The sequence below is a fragment of the Ctenopharyngodon idella genome, chromosome 7 (assembly GCF_019924925.1).
Source record: "Ctenopharyngodon idella isolate HZGC_01 chromosome 7, HZGC01, whole genome shotgun sequence".
NCBI classification, from domain to species: Eukaryota; Metazoa; Chordata; class Actinopteri; order Cypriniformes; family Xenocyprididae; genus Ctenopharyngodon; species Ctenopharyngodon idella.
Window position 1 is genome coordinate 3,835,240 of NC_067226.1, and position 18,779 is coordinate 3,854,018.

At 37.4% G+C, this 18,779-nt stretch overlaps 2 protein-coding genes and 1 non-coding gene across 4 annotated transcripts; all 3 read right to left on the reverse strand.

Moving 5' to 3' along the window:
- Positions 1–1,788: 1,788 nt before the first annotated feature.
- On the reverse strand, positions 1,789–8,908 carry eif4a1a (eukaryotic translation initiation factor 4A1A). Of its 2 annotated transcripts, none has more exons than XM_051899222.1 (11): positions 8,791–8,908; positions 7,328–7,376; positions 7,074–7,206; positions 5,774–5,913; positions 5,235–5,403; positions 5,002–5,111; positions 4,238–4,381; positions 3,788–3,925; positions 3,584–3,673; positions 3,227–3,306; positions 1,789–3,138 (listed from the first exon to the last, which is right to left on the reverse strand). In XM_051899222.1, exons 1-11 carry the CDS (start codon positions 8,811–8,813, stop codon positions 2,994–2,996), a joined length of 1,221 nt encoding a protein of 406 aa, XP_051755182.1. In that variant the 5' UTR covers positions 8,814–8,908; the 3' UTR covers positions 1,789–2,993. The 2 variants fall into 2 exon arrangements, with proteins under 2 accessions (XP_051755182.1, XP_051755181.1); XM_051899221.1 differs by lacking the exon at positions 8,791–8,908 and adding an exon at positions 7,653–7,702.
- LOC127516855 (small nucleolar RNA SNORD10) lies at positions 4,004–4,140 on the reverse strand. Its single transcript, XR_007931102.1, has one exon. It is a non-coding gene; the product is annotated as a small nucleolar RNA SNORD10 (small nucleolar RNA).
- Positions 8,909–9,751: 843 nt separating the features above from the next.
- On the reverse strand, positions 9,752–17,215 carry senp3b (SUMO specific peptidase 3b). The gene is made up of 11 exons (XM_051899220.1): positions 17,026–17,215; positions 15,659–16,396; positions 15,323–15,475; positions 14,992–15,103; positions 14,710–14,857; positions 14,571–14,618; positions 14,368–14,445; positions 13,023–13,160; positions 12,249–12,332; positions 12,039–12,089; positions 9,752–10,204 (listed from the first exon to the last, which is right to left on the reverse strand). Exons 2-11 carry the CDS (start codon positions 16,356–16,358, stop codon positions 10,094–10,096), a joined length of 1,623 nt encoding a protein of 540 aa, XP_051755180.1. The 5' UTR covers positions 16,359–16,396; positions 17,026–17,215; the 3' UTR covers positions 9,752–10,093.
- Between the last annotated feature and the right edge of the window lie 1,564 nt (positions 17,216–18,779).

The window sequence follows — 18,779 nt, forward strand, 5'->3', positions numbered from 1 at the left end:
AGTATTGAGAATCAAACCCACAACCTTCAGGTTACAAGTCTGACTCTCTAACCATTAGGCCACAACTAATGCCATTACATAATTTTAAATGTCAGCCTAAATATTTGAATGTATCAAATGTTCCAGCAAAATGTATAACATTTATTAAATTCAAAACATTAATTGTGGTATCATAAGTTACAGGACCTATCATTCCTGTTGTCATTAATGTAGATTTAAAGGGTTAGTTCACCCAAAAATGAAAATTCTGTTATTACTCGCCCTCATGTTGTTCCACACCCGTAAGACCTTTGTTCATCTTCAGAACACAAATTAAGATATTTTTTGATGAAATCCGAGAGCATATGACTCATCAATAGACGGCAATACAAACACCACTTTCAAGGTCCAGAAAGGTATTAAAAACATTGTTAAAGAAGTCGATGTGACTGCACTGGCTCAACCTTAATTTTATGAAGCGATGAGAATACTTTTTGTGCGCAAAAACAAAACAAAAACTTTATTCAACAATCTCTTCTCTTCTGTGTCATTCTCATACATTGTTTACGTCCAGTGCTTCCAGGTTCTACGTCAAAACGTTAACTCGTTATTGGCCCGGCTCCTGGGTCAGCATCATAACCATGCGTCGTGCTGCTCACATGTGCAGCTTTGGCCAATACTGAGCCGGTATTCGGACGTAAACACAGAAGCCTTCACTGTGCTTACTGCATAAGGATAATGACAGGGAAGAGATTGTTGAATGAAGTCCTTATTTTTGTTTTATTTTTGTGCACAAAAAGTATTCTCATTGCTTCATAAAATTAAGGTTGAACCACTGCAGTTATGTCAACTGTTTTAATGATGTCTTTAATACCTTTCTGGACCTTGAAAGTAGTGGTTATATTGCTGTCTATGGACGAGTCATATACCTCTTGGATTTCATCAAAAATATCTTAATTTGTGTTCTGAAGATGAACGAAGGTCTTATGGGTGTGGAACAACATGGAGGGCGAGTAACAAAAGAATTTTCATTTTTGGGTGAACTAACCTTTTAAAGGGATGTTTCATACAAAAATGAAAATTGTCATTTACTCAGCCTCAAGTTGTTCCAAACCTGTATGAATTTCTTTCTTCTAAACACAAAAGTTCCATATTTTGAAGAATATGGGTAACCAAAGAGTTGATAGGCCCAATTGACTTCCATAGTATTTTCTTTTTCTCCATCCTATGGAAGTCAATGGGGCCCAACAACTGTTTGGTTACCCTTATTCTTCAAAACATCTTGTGTTCAGAAGAAATTCATACAGGTTTGGAACAACTTGAGGCTGAGTAAATAACAATTTTCACTTCCCTTTAATGACATGTTCAGCAGTTACTGTACATTTATCATGTCTACCATCAAACAGCCAGAGGCCAGAAACATGGCATTTGGAATGTTGATAAACACAAATAGCAAAAAGTTGACACATTGAGCTTCAAAAGAAAATCATCAAGCTCAACCAGGAAAAAGGACCATAGAAGCATTACATCTAGGCCTGGTTTCACACAGACAGGGCTTAGACTAAGACTAGTTCAATTAAACGTACCCTAGAATAATTTAAAACAAAAAAACCCCACCACATTACTGATGTGCATCTTGACAAAATAGCTGTGACATTGTTAGACCATTTTACATTTTAGTTTAGGACTACTTTAAGCCTTGTCTGTGAAACTGGGGGTTAAAGTTCATTTGTATTTGATTTGTTGCAAAAAAAAAAAAAAAAAAAAAAAAAAAAACCACAAACAAACAATGAACGAGTAAGAGGCAACTTAGCATGTTAAAAATGGGAAATACCTTTATTTCAGACCATTAAAATAAATACTATACAGAGTCCAATGTAGAAAAGATTTAATACATGGCTTCTGTCTCAAAAAGGTTAATAATTATCACATTTGTAATAAATTTGTTTAAAAAAATAGCACTGACCACCCCACATGTAAACCCTACATCCAAACCCACCCAACAAAAGACAGGCATTTTTTTGAACAATACGAAGACATAATGATCTCTATATACTCTACTACTGCAGTTTGGTCCTTTACATATTTAGACCCCTCCAACACAGTTTGGTGAGGTAGGTTATAGGAGCAACACTCCTCAATAGGACTTTGATGCAGAGAAAATCTGAGGCAATACAATGGTGGGTCATTAACCAGCCATACCAACCATTCCAAATTCACTTCTAATGCCTTCAGCCACTCATCCCGCCAGAGTAAAGCCTATTTACAAAAATCAAAAAAGCTACAGCCACGCATACAGGACAACACAAAAGATGTAACAGAAGAATTGGACAGCTTGAGAAAATTACTTGACCACAATTTGCAATTGTAGAATCTGATTTGTTCCCACTAACCAACTTCCTTTTGGACTGAAGCAATTTTTTTTTTTCTCTTTTTTTTTTTTTTTTTAAATAAAGCAGATCTTAACCTACTCAGATGCTTCTGTAAAAGGAAATGGCAGTGACTTGCAATTTGGAATAAAAGTCCAAGTCCTCCATATAAAACATGAATCACTACATAGTTTACATCCTTTGCCCTGTGCAAAAAACAAAGAAAACAAAAAACCAAACAAAAGAAACTTGTAAATTTAAAGTCACATCTCAAATATGGTTAACCCAACACTATCAAGAAAAGCAGGGTATGTCTCCAATCCATTATGCCAGTCAGTGCATTAACATTTACACCACACATGCAAATAAGCCCTGCAACGCCTCTTGATCAGTAGATGGCACCATTTAAAATGGGTAAGACTAAATGAGCCTTATGAATATTGAGTATTCATTCTGAATAATTGAGAGTTCAATGATGTGGCCAACATACTGGGTTTATGAAAATCACCCCCTCAGAACTGAGAGTCTTAATTTGTGAGGGATTTGCATGAAAAGGGATGTAGGTTGGAATGAGACTAAAGGGAAGAGAGAAAAAAAAAAAAAAAAAAAAAGAATAGGGAAAGAGGAAAGAATGAGGAAGGGGTCTTAGATCAGATCAGCAACGTTCATGGGCATTTCCTCCACAGTAGTATTGTAGAAGGTTTCAATGTCTCGGAGCGTGCGCTTGTCATCTTCGGTGATCATGTTGATAGCGACGCCCTTTCTACCAAAACGTCCACCACGGCCGATTCTACACAAATAAAGCACCGTTATTACACAACAGCCACAAATGCACGAATCAGACAACCATCACCACAAAAAAAGCTCTTAAGACTCACCTGTGAATATAGTTCTCCCTGTTGGTTGGAAGGTCATAGTTGATAACCAGGGAAACCTGCTGCACATCAATGCCTCTTGCCTATAAAGTAAATGAGTATAGTCAGCAACCGTAACCGATTCAAAAACAAAAGTGGTCAACTAGCTTAATTACAAGCAACATTGTGTTTGAAAAACGTAGATGTCAACTGCTTTAAAGTCGTGTTGAGGGACTTGGCGACCCAGTCACTGTGGAGAGCAGTTAGAATAATCTCCCAAAGAACTTGATTCCCATCACAGCACAGAATGCTGGTGGAAGAGGGATCCTTGGTGTGACATCTCAGAACTGTGGGTAAAGAGGAAGATGAAAGGTTGCTTACCAGCAGGTCGGTAGTGATGAGGACTCGGCTGGATCCAGAACGGAACTCTTTCATGATGATGTCCCTCTCCTTCTGCTCCATGTCACCATGCTATGAAGTCAGAGTGCAAAGTTATATTTATTAAAAAAAAAAAAAAAAAAAAAGCCACACATAAGGCATTTTGGAAGACTATACACGCACACCAACACGTTACACATTACTCACCAGTGCAGAAACAGTGAAGTCCCTCGCGTGCATTTTCTCAGTCAGCCAGTCCACCTTCCGGCGAGTGTTGATGAAGATTACAGCCTGAGTGATGGTCAGGGTTTCGTAAAGATCACACAATGTGTCCAACTTCCACTCCTGAAAGACAGAGAAAACAGCTTAGCAAATGGAGAGAGTGAGGGGAGAAAAAAAAAAAAGCTGTCACTAGGTGGTGCTGTTTTCAGACTCAAGTTATGATCATGTTCCCAGAGTCCTACAGGCTCAAAATGCACTGCCAAGCAAAACGCTTATCAGACATTGAGCACTGCAGTGAGTCTGGGATCAGTTGACACGCATGGGGATCATCACAAAACAGCATTACAACTTCAGTCACAAACAGCTGTAAACTGGACAAATAACAAAATGAACAGATTTGAGTAATTCCTTTCTCTACCCTAAAATTCGTCTCACCTCTTTCTCAACATTGATGTAGAACTGCCGGATACCCTCAAGGGTCAGCTCTTCTTTCTTAACTAGGATACGAATAGGATCTCTCATGAACTTTGTAGTCACCTCCAGCACCTCCTGAGGCATGGTGGCAGACAAAAGAATCACCTAGGAAAAACAAGGTTACAGCTTTAAAAAAAAAAAAAAAAAAAAAAAAACACCAGCTACAACCTAAAGATGCATATAACAAATTTACATTAATTGTGATCAAATCTACCGCAATCAGCTAAGCTGATCAAGGTGCGGAAGAAGTTTTCAACATGCATTTATTACTTCAATGAGCTCATTGTTTCTACCTTAAATTAATACATTGTTAGCTAACTGTGATTTTTATATGTACATTGCTGAAATACATTACTTGGATAAAGTCACCTCTGATAACAGATCACTAAATTGTAATGTAGACTATGCATTTTCTGTAAAGCTGCTTTGAAACTATATGTATTGTAAAAAGCACTATACAAATAAATTTGAATTGAATACTATGCCAGCTTTCATCTATTTTAAAGTTACAACAAACTGCACAGCAATTAAAAACATACTTCAAAGGTATGAAATGTCAGCTGCTTAATAGTTATGAAGAGGGACCCAAGAGCCCAATCATAGTGGAAAGCAGTTACATTTCTCTACCAAAGATCATGATTCCCAATTCAGCATAGAAAGCTGGTAGGAGAGGGTACTTTGGTGTGGGCACCAAGAAAATAGTAAGTGGAAATGTATTAGCTTACCTGAGTATCTGTGGCCAACTTCTGAAAGATCTCATAGATTTGGTCCTTGAAACCACGGCTCAACATTTCATCTGCCTCATCCAGTGCAAACATCTTTATATATTTAGGAGCTGAAATAGTAAAACAAGTGTCAACCTTTGTTTTCTCAACTACCTGTTCAGTTTATTGCAATGAATGCTAGGACAAGTCTCAAACAAGATAGTACACTAAAACAAGTGGCCATCTGTACTTACAGAGATATCTGCGGTTAAGCATGTCAAACACACGGCCAGGGGTCCCAACCACTATGTGGGGCACATCAGCCTGAAGCTTCTGAACATCATTACGGACATTGGTGCCACCAATGCAAGCATGGCAGGTTGCCCCCATGTAGTCTCCAAGAGCCAGGACCACCTTCTGAATCTGAAGACGACAGACATTTTAGCAATAACAAAAACTCAATCTGAACCACCACCTGTGCTCTTGAGCCACTGCACAACAAACAAAATGGCTGGTGAACCAGGTTATAAAATAATTTTAGGATAAGTATCTGTGCCCATAGCATGAAACAGTCTTTGTCTCACTGTGTTGAGCTGACTGGGATGAATATGGCCTTCATTTTCTCTGCCCCTAACAGATATAGGACTTTGTGTCACTGGTAGACACAGCCTTGCCCAGTTGATAAGGGACATGGTTAACTGAAGCTCACTTTCCACACTTTTCCTTTAGAGACACAGATGACAAAGACAGAACCTGTGTGCTACAGCAAACCTGAATGAGTAATGCTTCTCACCTGCTGGGCCAGCTCTCTGGTAGGAGCCAGAACCATAGCTTGTGTAGCCTTCAGCTCCACATCTACCTGCTGCAGAATGGAGATAGCAAATGTGGCCGTCTTTCCTGTGCCAGACTGAGCCTGTGCAATGACATCATACCCTATAGACAGAAAATTACAGATTAACCAATGGCCATTCAGCCACATGGAGTTTCAAACTGGGTGTAATGTTAAAAAGTAATGTTGAAAGTACTAGTGTTGTCAAAAACAAATATTTCGATATGCATCAATACTGAAATATCTGAAAAGATTCCAATATTCCTTTTCTGCAGTATCAATATACCAATACTAGCTGCATGTTCTCACTTTCTCTTCTCTCTGACAGAGAGCTTGCCTTGCGCATCATTTTAGTCATTCCCGCAGGTTTTGCGCTCAGACCACTGATCTATAAGTGACGCTCTCATAAAGCCACTCAACAGCTCACGAGTACCAAATTGACTTGGTTATCATGGCGTATTGCGCTTAAACAGTCAAATACACACAACATTACGTCAAAATGCCCATCTTGGAGAGTAGGCCTGTTCAGTTAAAAAGTCAGTTTGGGAACAGCGCATGCGTTTCCACATACAAGCTCTTAAAGTGATAGCAACCTAATAAACCCGCTGCTGTCTGTCACGTTAATCAAAAAACATAACAGAATTAAGGAAATCACTTGCTGCTCTTGTAACTTTCATTGTAAGGATTAACTTGCATTCAATTTTAACAGTGAAGACCATCCAGTGTTTTTTATTTTACAATTACTTTAATTTCTGTATTTCTTAACCAAATACTATTGTTAGACCCACCTGAAACACTTGAAGTTTGTCATTTGTCTCTTTATTTGCGCTATTGTTTGCAATTTGTTTATTTGGAAACTTAGTTCAGTTTTAAATAAAGCCTCCCTGTGCTGTGTGAAAGCTATTGCAGCAAAATTACCCAAATTAACAAAAATGGTGATAAAAATCTGTATGGCAGTTTACCCTGTGGTATAGAAAATGTACCAAATATCAATATTTTTCAAGGTATCATATCAAAATTCCAGTATCATGACAACACTAGAAAGTATGGCGGCAGATTGTGCCCATAGCATGAAACAGTCTATGCCTCACTGTGTTGAGTTGACTGGGATGAGTATGGGCTTTATTTCATCTGCCCTTACCAGATATAGGTCAGAGTGTCACTGACAGACACAGCCTTGCCCAGTTGATAAGGGTGTGAATAAACTGATCTTATGATTCAATAATTAAAATGACTAACTATAGATGAACAAAATGTTACATACCCTTGATACAAGGGAGAATTGCCCTCTGCTGAATGGCAGAAGGTTTCTCAAAACCGTAAGCATAGATTCCTCTGAGAAGAGCCTCTCGTAGGTTCATATCATCAAAACTATCAACAATCTCCTTCCAGTTACTCTGTTTAAGAAAATAAAAATTTTAGTTGCCGCTGATTTAAAAATAAATAGAATTTTTATTTTATTTTATTTCATATCAATATAATTAAAGAAACATTAAATGGTTCTTAAGAGATACCAACCTCAATGATACCATCTGGCTCCATCCCCTCAGGGCCATTGTCTCTGGGTCTGAAATGAGAGAATGTAATTAGTACAGCTTTTATGTAAAACTCATTTCACATTATGATGCCTAAAGTGGTGAGATGTGAAAAAGCAGCTAAAGGACTAAAACAGCAATTGATCAGATTTTATCCAATACTTCAGTCACTCAGCCCCCTATAGTGTTGGGTTTTATCTAAGTTACACACAAACGTCCCATACATATTAAATCTATTGTTAAATGTTTAAAAGGCCTACGTTAAAAGGGAGAGTTCGTGTAAAAACGAAAACTTAGTCAAACTCAACTTGTGTGGGGGGGTCAAAATGAAAGCCTCAGCCATTATTCACTTGCACTGGATCATTTTCCATAAAATGAAAGTAACGTTAAACGGTTACCGTTGCTGTCATTCTGCCTAATATTTCCTTTTTCGCACACCGGTTTGGATTACGATTTTTATCATTTGTAACGTTAATAGTTAAATAGCGATTTTGCATTTCTTTAAGACACTGACATCGTAAATTAAGAAAATGACCAAGAGGCCGCCATTTTCCACCAGCGCCATTAACAACGTGGCTCCAGTAATTCGTCGGAAAAAAAAAAAAAAAAAACACCGATCGTTACAACGTAGTAGCTTATAAGAGCGGTATAAAATAATACCGTGCGTCAACTCATTAAACCAATCCATGAAGACATTTATTTCTAGACCCACAGTATACAACTAATCGTTTCACCGACGACATAATTTCCGCTTATCTTTTAAAAATTTAAAAGAATAAATAGCATCTTTATCACTTCTATACACTTTAATAAAAGAGGCCTGTGAGGATAGGCCTTGGGCCTACACTGCAAGAACACTCTATTGTCTAGCCCAGGAAAGGCCATGTGCCCTACATATTTTCTCATTTCTAGGCCTACATCTGCGAACAAAATATATCTTTAATATTACATGGCACCCGATACGGGGATCTCAAGTAAAGTACGTTACAAAAAACGATTAAAATGTAGATAAACTGTTTCAAACGAGGAAAAGGGAGCGACCATGTGCCGCATGGACGCGCCGGTTACACGAGGAACTGAACAAGCGCGTGAGACACGTTGCGTCACAAGAACCGGCATTCTAACGGAACGTCGAATAGACGATACAAAAACCATTTGAAAAGACTCTTCAATAAACATTGCGAGTATAATCTAAAGTAAAACGTCTGGTACCTACACTACATGGTGAAAAAACACTTTTCTGGGTATTTTTTACGAGGCGGGAACAGGGAGAGAACCAACGTGCTAAATCGGCTGATAATGCTAGTTTTTGAAACGCCAACGGAAGACAAATATTCTATATTATCAAATTAATCATGTGAAATAGATAATGCTGACTAAACATTTCCCATAAAACGATCATCACCTTACATAAGCAAAAAAAAATCTTGGAACACGTTATCTTACCTATCTTCATGTTCAGACGACATTATTACAAAGGACTGTAGACTGGCGGAAACGCGCAAATACTTAAACCGTGACGACACCCAGAGTCCATTGATTGGACAACTTCTCGTTCAGTCAGATTATAGACCCGCCCAGCGTGACTTCCCATTGGTCAAGAAAAGATTGGTACCTCCTTTTTATAAGGGCCTATTTAAAGACGTCACTAAAAAAAAATCTTAGCTGGAAGTTGAAAAAACATGTGAACCTTTTTTTTTTGTCTTTTCTTTTAGAAACGTGACGTGTGGTTTTCCAGAATATACACTTTTAAAAAATGATAAATACTTAATTTTCTTTTAGTAAAATAACAAATATTCATAATTATAAATTCACAAACTACAAACCACTTTTCTGGCCCTAAAATATGAGTTGTCCATTCGAGTTCGTTTTATAATTAGAAAATGTAAAAGCGACTAAACAGCCACGATATATAAGGACCTATTTTTATGAAGGGATTATATATCGGACTATAAGTTAACTTCATCATGTTTATATGTTACCATGTTAACTTCATCTTAATATGTTTATTTCCATTTGCCCCCCTCGGCTTTTGTGTTTTGTTTTTGTTTTTTAAAAAGAAAAAGAAAGGAAAGGTTTGTTCACTTCCAGAAAATATAGTCAGAGATAACCCTTCCCTTATTACCCAAGAGCTGTTTTCCTGTTCAGAAATGTGAGTCATTTATGATTCACAGCTATTGTTACTAGTGGGTCATTTAATAAGTCATATAAATATGTTTTGTGAAGAAGAAAAAAAAAAAAAACAGCTTACTGGGATTATTTCCAGTTTGAATAATCTTGAACACAGCATAACATGATTCATGTTCTTGACTCAGTAACCCGATCGCCATTTCAAAATACCACATTATTAATTGCAATGAGACTAACAGAATAACAATTTAGGTGTTCTGATGATTACCCAGATTGATATTTTCATAAGATGATTTATTTAAAAACAAAACTGCAGACACGATTCGTCACTTGCATCAGGGCACAGTTACTCTCATCTTTATGTGCAGAACAAATACAAAACCCACAACAGAATGATCCATTTAGGCAGTACATCACAAGGGCAAGACAGGCTGTCAACAGTTGATTACCTCAGATCTTTCAGTCAAGATGTTGGGCTCCAGTATGAAACCAACTGAAAAGGTTATACAAAATAAAAATAAAAGTGAATGAGGATGAAATATCCTCATTGTGAAGTCTCTCAGGCTTTTTGGACAAATGTATCTTTTTCCCCACTGGTTGTGCAGTCTTTACACAAATATCACAGTGAGAGCTTGCAATGACACAGTTCTTTGTACATAAGTCTCCTCAGCTTGGGCATGTCCTGTTGACGGAAAGTGAAGGGCTGACCCAATGCGAGACACTTGCAGTACTAAAGAGGAGGTGGAAAAAATAAAGAAAGAAATAAAAGGTAAATCTTGTGTGTAGAATTGAGGAAAAGACATCTTAAACAAAATACATTCTGACAACATTTCTCTGTGCCTTTGTGGAATACAGATTGTTGCATTTTGGATGAAGCATGTCAAAGAGTTAGTTCACTCAAAAAAAAAAACATTCTGTTATCGTTTACTCACCCTCATGTTGTTTCAAACCCGTAAGACTTTTGTTTATCTTCGGAACACAAATGAAGATATTTTTAATGAAATCCAAGCGATTTCTGTCCCTCCATTGATAGCTACGCAACTACCATTTTGACGCTTTAAAAAGTTCATAAAGAGGTCGGGAAAAAAAACAAATGAATTGAGTGGTTTTGTCCAAATTTTCTGAAGAGACACAATTCACTTTATATGATGAACAGATTGAATTTAGGCTTTTATTCACATATAAACATTGATCAGCGAACATAAACAGAAAAAAAAAAAAAAAAAAAAACATAAACCTCTTCTGGAAGCTCAAACATGTTTCGGAAAACATGAGAATGAACCTCAAGCAAACATGCTTGAGCTTCCGTTTACCACAACTGATGTGTGAGTTGATGAATGTTTATATGTGAATAAAAGCATAAATTCAATCTGTTCATCATATAAAATGATCAAAGTCTCTTCTGAAAATTTGGACTAAACTGCTCAATTCAAATGGATTAGTCTTACGATCTCTTTATGAACTTTTTGAAGCATTAAAGGATTAGTCCACTTTCAAATAAAATTTTCCTGATAATTTACTCACCCCCATGTCATCCAAGATGTCCATGTCCTTCTTTCTTCAGTCGAAAAGAAATTAAGGTTTTTGATGAAAACATTCCAGGATTATTCACCTTATAGTGGACTTCAATGGACTCCACTGTTGAAGGTCCAAATGTCAGTTTCAGTGCAGCTTCAAAGGGCTTTAAACGATACCAGATGAGGAATAAGGGTCTTATCTAGCAAAACGATCGGTCATTTTCTTAAAAAAAAAAAAAAATAAAAAAAAAAATGCAACTGTATATGCTTTATAAACACAAATGATCGCCTTGCGCCATTCCGCCTTCCGTATTCTTCAAAAAGCTTACGCTGTATGTCCTACGCCTTCCCTATTCAACTTACGGAACGAACGTGGCGCCAGTTCCATTTTTTCCATAAGTAGAATAGGGAAGGCATAGGACATACAGCGTAAGCTTTTTGAAGAATACGGAAGGCGGAATGGCGGAACGACTTGCAAGGCGATCATTTGTATTTATAAAGCATATACATTTGAATGTTTTTTCGAAAATGACTGATCGTTTCGCTAGATAAAACCCTTATTCCTCGTTTGGTATTGTTTAAAGCCCTTTGAAGCTGCACTGAAACTGTAATTTTGACCTTCAACAGTGGAGTCCATTGAAGTCCACTAAGGACATGGACATCCTGGATGACATGGGGGTGAGTAAATTATCAGGAAAATTTTATTTGAAAGTGGACTAATCCTTTAAAGTGGTAGTTGCGTAGTTGTCAATAGAGGGACAGAAATAGCTCAGATTTCATTAAAAATATCTTCATTTGTGTTTCGAAGATGAATGAAAGTCTTATGGGTTTGGAAAGACATGAGGGTGAGTAATTAATGACAGAATTTTAATTTTTTGGTCAACTAACCCTTTAAACACTTTAACCCACCACAGTCTATCTTAATAGATTTTACTCTGGATAAATAGTAATAACTGTACAGTATTGTGTCAGTTAATTTAAATCCTATCAACCACTCATAAAACCACAGAACATGGTCAGCTCTATGAAGATGGTGTATGTACATACCTGCAGGACAAATGCACCACAGTCACTGTCATTATTCTGTCTGCCAACATTCTGTAACATAAAAAAGAGGCTTTATCAACTGTCATTCAGGCATTTGTACAGCATTAGATTAAAAAAAAAAAAAAAAAAAAAGTCAAGCTGAACGTCATTGAGCCATCACAAAAAGAAACAATTTGAGGAAATTGTTGTCACTGCAGTGTCTGGACTTACCATTTTAAAAAACCCTTTCCACCCTGTGAGAAAGTCTTTCTTGTCTTTTATCATGGCTTCTGCCTGCAGGTATTTAAAAATATGCTGTGGAGGGGAAAAAAATGATCACTTAGCCAATTAGAGTTACAAACAAACACAAAGGTTAAGATTTTATTATATTGTTTTAAGCCCGGGACACACTGCACGGTTTTTGGCTGTCCCAGACGAAAGATTCTGTGATCGTGGCTCTAATCGGTGGTCCTATGTCGTAAAGTGAGAGAGGTACAAAGACGGCCGTTGTCACAGTCTTGCAATCAAAGATAGTCTACGATCATTTTTTGACAGTGTCAGAAATTCAGCATGATCATCGCATAGTGCATTTGCTGCTACAACCTACATCTACTGAGCAGCCAATAAAAATGCGACCTGAAATCAACGTGACATGGTGCTAAAACTTAAAACTTACCTCAAGCTTTTTTCACCTTCCTCTTTCGCCACTTCCTCTTTTTTTCAGCACACATAAAAACTACAACTGCCAAAGTGTATTTCATCATGGTCTTTTTGTTTACCACTAGCACATGCTGATGACGTGTCTACATGCTTGCCGTACCCAAGTTTAAAAAAATCCATGTCGCACAGTGTGATTTGTAATGATCTTATTGGATTGCTAAAATCGTGGAATGTATCCCGGGCTTTAGACATTATACACAAGTTCAAAGAAATGTCATTGTTTGTGGAGAAGATTTTGATTGTACTAAAGTACATAAAACACTATATTTTTTATGAGGCTTATACCTTGGGGCAACGGCGATTTAGAGTTCGCTGAGAATCGAAGTATGTGATGGAGCGCCGTTTAATATCAACCGAGACCAGTGACCAGTGCACTTCTAAATGAATGGGAATCAACAAAAGATCCTTCTGGAAGATGTCCACCTGAAACATGTTTGAACTTGTGTTAATCAAAGCAAGAACATGAAAAGTTCTGCTGATTTACTTTAAGGATTTGCACTGAAGAATGAACCCACAAAATATTAAAGGGTTTGTTCACCCAAAAATGAAATTTCTGTCATTAAGTACTCACCCTCATGTCATTCCACACCCGTAAGACCTTCATTCATCTTCGGAACACAAATTAAGATATTTTTGATGAAATCCGAGGGTATCTGATCCACACATAGGCAGCAACGTCATTGCACCTTTTGACGTCCAGAAAGGTAGTTAAAACATGGTTAAAATAGTCAACGTGACTACAGTGGTTCAACCGTAATGTTATGAAGCGATGAGAAAACTTTTTGTGCGCCAAAAAAACAAAACAAAAATAACGACTTTATTCAACAATTATCATACGTAGTGAACTCAGTGCAGGCTTCCTTGTTTATGTCCAAATGCCGGCTCATTATTGGACGGAACCTATGTGTCAGCATTACATGCATGCATCGTGCTGCTCATGTGTTCAGCTTCGGCCAATACTGAGTTGGCGTTCGGACGTAAACAAGGAAGCCTGCACTGAGTTCACTACGTATGACAGCGGTTTAAATTGTTAAATAAAGTCGTTATTTTTGTTTTGTTTTTGCGCACAAAAAGGATTCTCGTCGCTTCATAACATTAAGGTTGAACCACTGTAGTCACGTTGACTATTTTAACCATGTTTTTAACTACCTTTCTGGACGTCAAAAGGTGCAATGATGTTGCTGCCTATGTGTGGATCAGATACCCTCGGATTTCATCAAAAATATCTTAATTTGTGTTCCGGACATGAACGAAGGTCTTACGGGTGTAGAATGACATGAGAGTGAGTACTTAATGACAGAAATTTAATTTTTGGGTGAACTAACCCTTTAAGCACAACTGTTTTCAACATTGATGATGGTAAGAAATGTTTCTTGAGAACCAAATCAGCATATTAGAAAGATTTCTGAAGGATCATGTGACACTGAAGACTGGAATAATGATGCTGAAAATTCAGCTTTGCCATCACAAGAATATATTACATTTTGAAATAAATTCTAATAGAAAAGTTGACTTGACGAACATAAGAGACTTCTATCAAAAACATTAAAAAGACATTTTTGAATGGTAATTCAAAATTTTGAATGGTAATGAACTTCAAATCAAATGATAAGAGGTTTACAGTTCTTACATTCTTTGTCCACCGTTTCACTCCATCATAACCTTTGGTCCTCAACTTGTCATAAAAGAAACTGTTGAAGAAGTGCACCTAAACGTAAATGAGATGCCATTACACACAACAGAAACCGCTGAACACAAGTGAATACCAATGAACTATATAGCAGAACAGAAGAAGCACATAAGAGAAATGAGAAAAAAAATAATAATATTCACCTTTTCAGCCACTGAATCCATCACAAGGTCTCCATACATGTTCATGACCTTAAGAAATCAGATGAAAAAACAATGTGTGCATAAGCAGGACTGAGAAAAGCAAAATAATTAAATGTATCATGTATAAGTCAAAACTGACCTGGTCATTGAGCCAATTCTGTCCATAGAGGGTGCTAAGATCATCCATAGTGAGAACGTGACGCTTGTAATTCACCCGGAACCCTTTCACTATGGCAGTCCCTGGTGACCTCTGGTAAACCTGAATTAAATGTTGCACCACAACTTTCCTGTGGGAACATGGTAAAGAAAAAAAAAAAACTTTTTAGCTTTCTTTCTAAAGATCTATGTTATACACAATAGATGCACAAAGACAAAGAATTAAAAGTAAAAGAGTGTATTTGAGGTTGTGCATGTGCAAGACCTGTGAGGCTGAGAGAAGTCCTCATTAAAGATGCCCTGCAGTTCCTCGACAATATCATCTGAATGTACAGGAATTAGACTTCCATACTTTCGAAGGTATTCATCAAGAAGACCTGAGAAATAAATAAATGTATGCATGAGGTACCACCACTACAGAGCTAAGGACATTTTACCCATTTTAACACCAAAATCTGTGAGGAGTATTACATTCAATTAGGGCTGAAATCTTGGCATAAAACCTGTATTATCCCAATATGCTGGACATAATTCCATATCATAACCTAAAGAGATAATGAGATTTTTCTGCAGCTTCTAGACAACAGAAATTCTACCTTGGACATAAGCCCTGTGCTCCTCCGTCAGGACCATCTCCATCTTTTGAGTGGTGGGCTTCACGGGTATAGAAAGATGTTCCCGAACCCCAGACACTGCTGAATTTGACTGAGAATCCCCATGATAACCATTGAAACCAAAAAACTGTTTTTCTGTGGAGAGAGAACAAACAATAATATAATGCAGTTTTGGCTATAAGTCTGATTAATCTAAATAATTTTTCTCTATAAACTTTGACAGACCCCCTAGCACTCCCTTGTAGCCCCTTGGGGGTCCACAGACCCCAGTTTCAAAACCCCTGCTCTATACAACAATGAGAAAAGCAAAAGTCTCACCTTTTTCTCCTCCACTTGTTGTCTCCAAACCTATTTGTGATGAGCCCAAGGTGTCACATCCCTGTTCTCGTCTTTTGCTGGCAATTAGGCTATACTGGCGCCACCTCCTTGCCCGTCGATACCCTAAGGTGCCGACCCACTGCGCCCGCTGTCTCCACGTTTTCCAATTCTGCACGAGCCGATTGCGTAACCTTGCACTAGACCGTAGTCTTCGCCAGCGCTTCAGTCTTTGCTGCCTAAGTCCATGAAGTCGAATCTGGAAGGGATTCTCAGGAAAGTCTCTGGCTTTGAATTTGGCCTCCCCTTCACTCGAGGACACCTGCTGCCGATAACTATTAGCGAGCATAACTTGCGGTTGTGATTCAAATGGCATTTGCCAGTCTTCTACTTCATCTTTCTCTTCCCATTGGGCACAATCAGAATCAATCTCTTCCTCATCCTGTTCTTCCTCTTCCATATCTTCTTCATTCTCATCAAATCCAACCTCTTCATCAACTTCTACTGGTTCTATGTACTCTCCAGTCCAGATTTGCTCCTTGTGACCTAGTTTGAGGTGAATGGGGCTGGTGGCATTGGGAGGGGAGTTTGGATCCATTAGACCACCTCCCATGCCTCCAACACTGCTGGCCTCCTGGCTCACAGTCAAGGAGAGTTCCCCTTGCCAGCGGTTCTGAGCCAGGCTTCCACCACTGTCTCTCATAGTCCACTGGCAACCTGCTACCTGCGCCAGCTTGCCGTCTGGAAGAGTGAAAATATGAATTAGGGTAAATTCAGTACCCTGAATTTTGTTTCTGATGCAGGCGGATAATTTGCATAATACATATGTATTACTTATAACCTACTGACAACTGGTCTTGTCTAATATATAGTGATTGGCAAAGTACATATTATATATCTTGCATACATCTAATTTTACATTTTAGATATAACAAATAGAATATATATTTTACATATTGTTTTCATTTACTCCTGTATAAAAGGATTAAATACAAAGGAGCAGAACAATTTACAAAGAAAGCAAGTATTAGAATTAGACACTCACAATAGACATACAATCTGTGCGAGTTTAACCAAACGTGATACTTATATTCATGCACAACGGTAAAATGCTACTATCAACAACTAAATGAGCGGTGAACATATATTATACAGCTTCATATTTAGCAACCCTAATCAAAGTCTTTCAATGGTCATGTTATATCAAGAGAACATATATTTTGTGAGTTTTGCAACGACGTTATAAGCCGAATAATTCACGGTTGCTTTGGTAATTTTCTCTCTCTGGCATGTGCAAATTCGCTAATTAGCTGACTAGCTAACAGCTATCTACTGTACAGTCTCTTGAGTTATACCCACATATCACTCACCTTTTACGTGCAGTTTTACACCAGTGTAAGTTAAAAACACACGCTGCAGCTTTGCCTTTATTTCCCACGAATTTGGGGCAAAGAAACCAAATTGTGCATTACGAGGATTTCCACCCCAATCAATGAATACAGTCGCGTTCTTTGCACGAAACCACGAACGAACAGCTGCTGCGCGCAACTGATGACATCATTGGTCTCGTGTAATGGCGCTACAAACGCTTGCAAAATAAAGCATCAAAATAACACTCATACGAAGATACTTGCAACATGTTAACATAGAAATATTGGATTAAACAGTGTGATGAAGGAGTCGCAAAAGAAAAATGAGTTTCAAATGGAAGAAGGGTGTTTAAGCTATATGTTTTTCTGAATCAAGTATCTAGTATCTTAAATATTTAGTAGGTTCAAAAAGTTAAGTTTATTAGGTTATTGGTTTTCAGTAGCTGCATTTAAATGGCTATGATTCAGATATGGTATGTACTCCTGTCTATACTCATCTCTGTGGTTAATGATCTTTTTCTATGCTGTCAGTATTTTTCAAGCTTGAAATAAGATCCTATGGTTAAGTACATGCTGCATATTTCTAGGCCTGAGTCACAATATGATGGGAAGGAAGAACTGAAAAAATTGCACTAGTCTGGACTAAATGATGAGTCCTCTGAATTGCAGCATGCAGTTGACTCAACAGATTCACAGTAAATGGGATTTCCCTGAACCTAGCTATTAAATATCTGTTATATCGTACTGATGTGATTCATTATTATACACAAAGGTTTCCACTTTGTTTATTTGGTTTACTGACAAATAAAAGCATTGCTCATTGATGAATAATTTGGTTGATGAGCAGTGAGTGCTTAAATTTAGTGCCATAATTCCATGCAGTGAAGTTGCGGTTAGTTTTGTTCAATCCAGTGGGTCATATATGCGCCTTTTATAGATCACAAAAAACATAATAAAAAAGAAAACATGTATACACCACTTTTCTATTGGTAAAGTTAGCATGGTCAAAATATAGAACCAGGAAGTGAATTGTTGATAAAAGTTCTTTTTACCCTAAAGGGCGATATTTGTAGGTTGACTAAGGGAAATCTAATACATGATTTCACATGATCATTTGCATATGTGTGCGTATGTGTCTTTGTGACAAGAAGAAAGTAAATATCCAGTCAAACTGGAAAGACAGGATCAGATAGGCATGACTGAAAGGGGCACTGCATGGGGAAAATAGTCTCTGTTTTCAAGTGCTTCTAATGATGCAGGTCTTTATGCAATCCAAACATGAGAGTTCCTTCATACTTAGTGTACTAATACAATAACACCAGATTTCCTTTCACACCCATTTATTTTCATTATCATACACATTTATTGCCATTAAACAGGTGTTGACTTCCTCTATTTCAACACTTCTATTTTTTGAAATGTATGCCTATAACAAGAAAATAAGCCTATAGACAGCTGGACACGTGGCTGCTTTGGAATATTGCTTTTATCCATTATTACCACAATCTAAAACTCAATGGATGGCACCACATTTAAAATGTAATAATTTATTTAGTTAAATGTAACTAACTGGAAAACCATGATATTGTCCAACTATATAATATTCAAAATAAAATGTCAGTTGCAGATAAAAATCGACACAGTGTAAAGTGTTATTTATTATAAAGAGAATGAACTAATAAAATAATATTTTATAATTATGATGGGGACAACAAAAACAATAACGTGAATTTCAAGTAGGCTACAGGGGATAG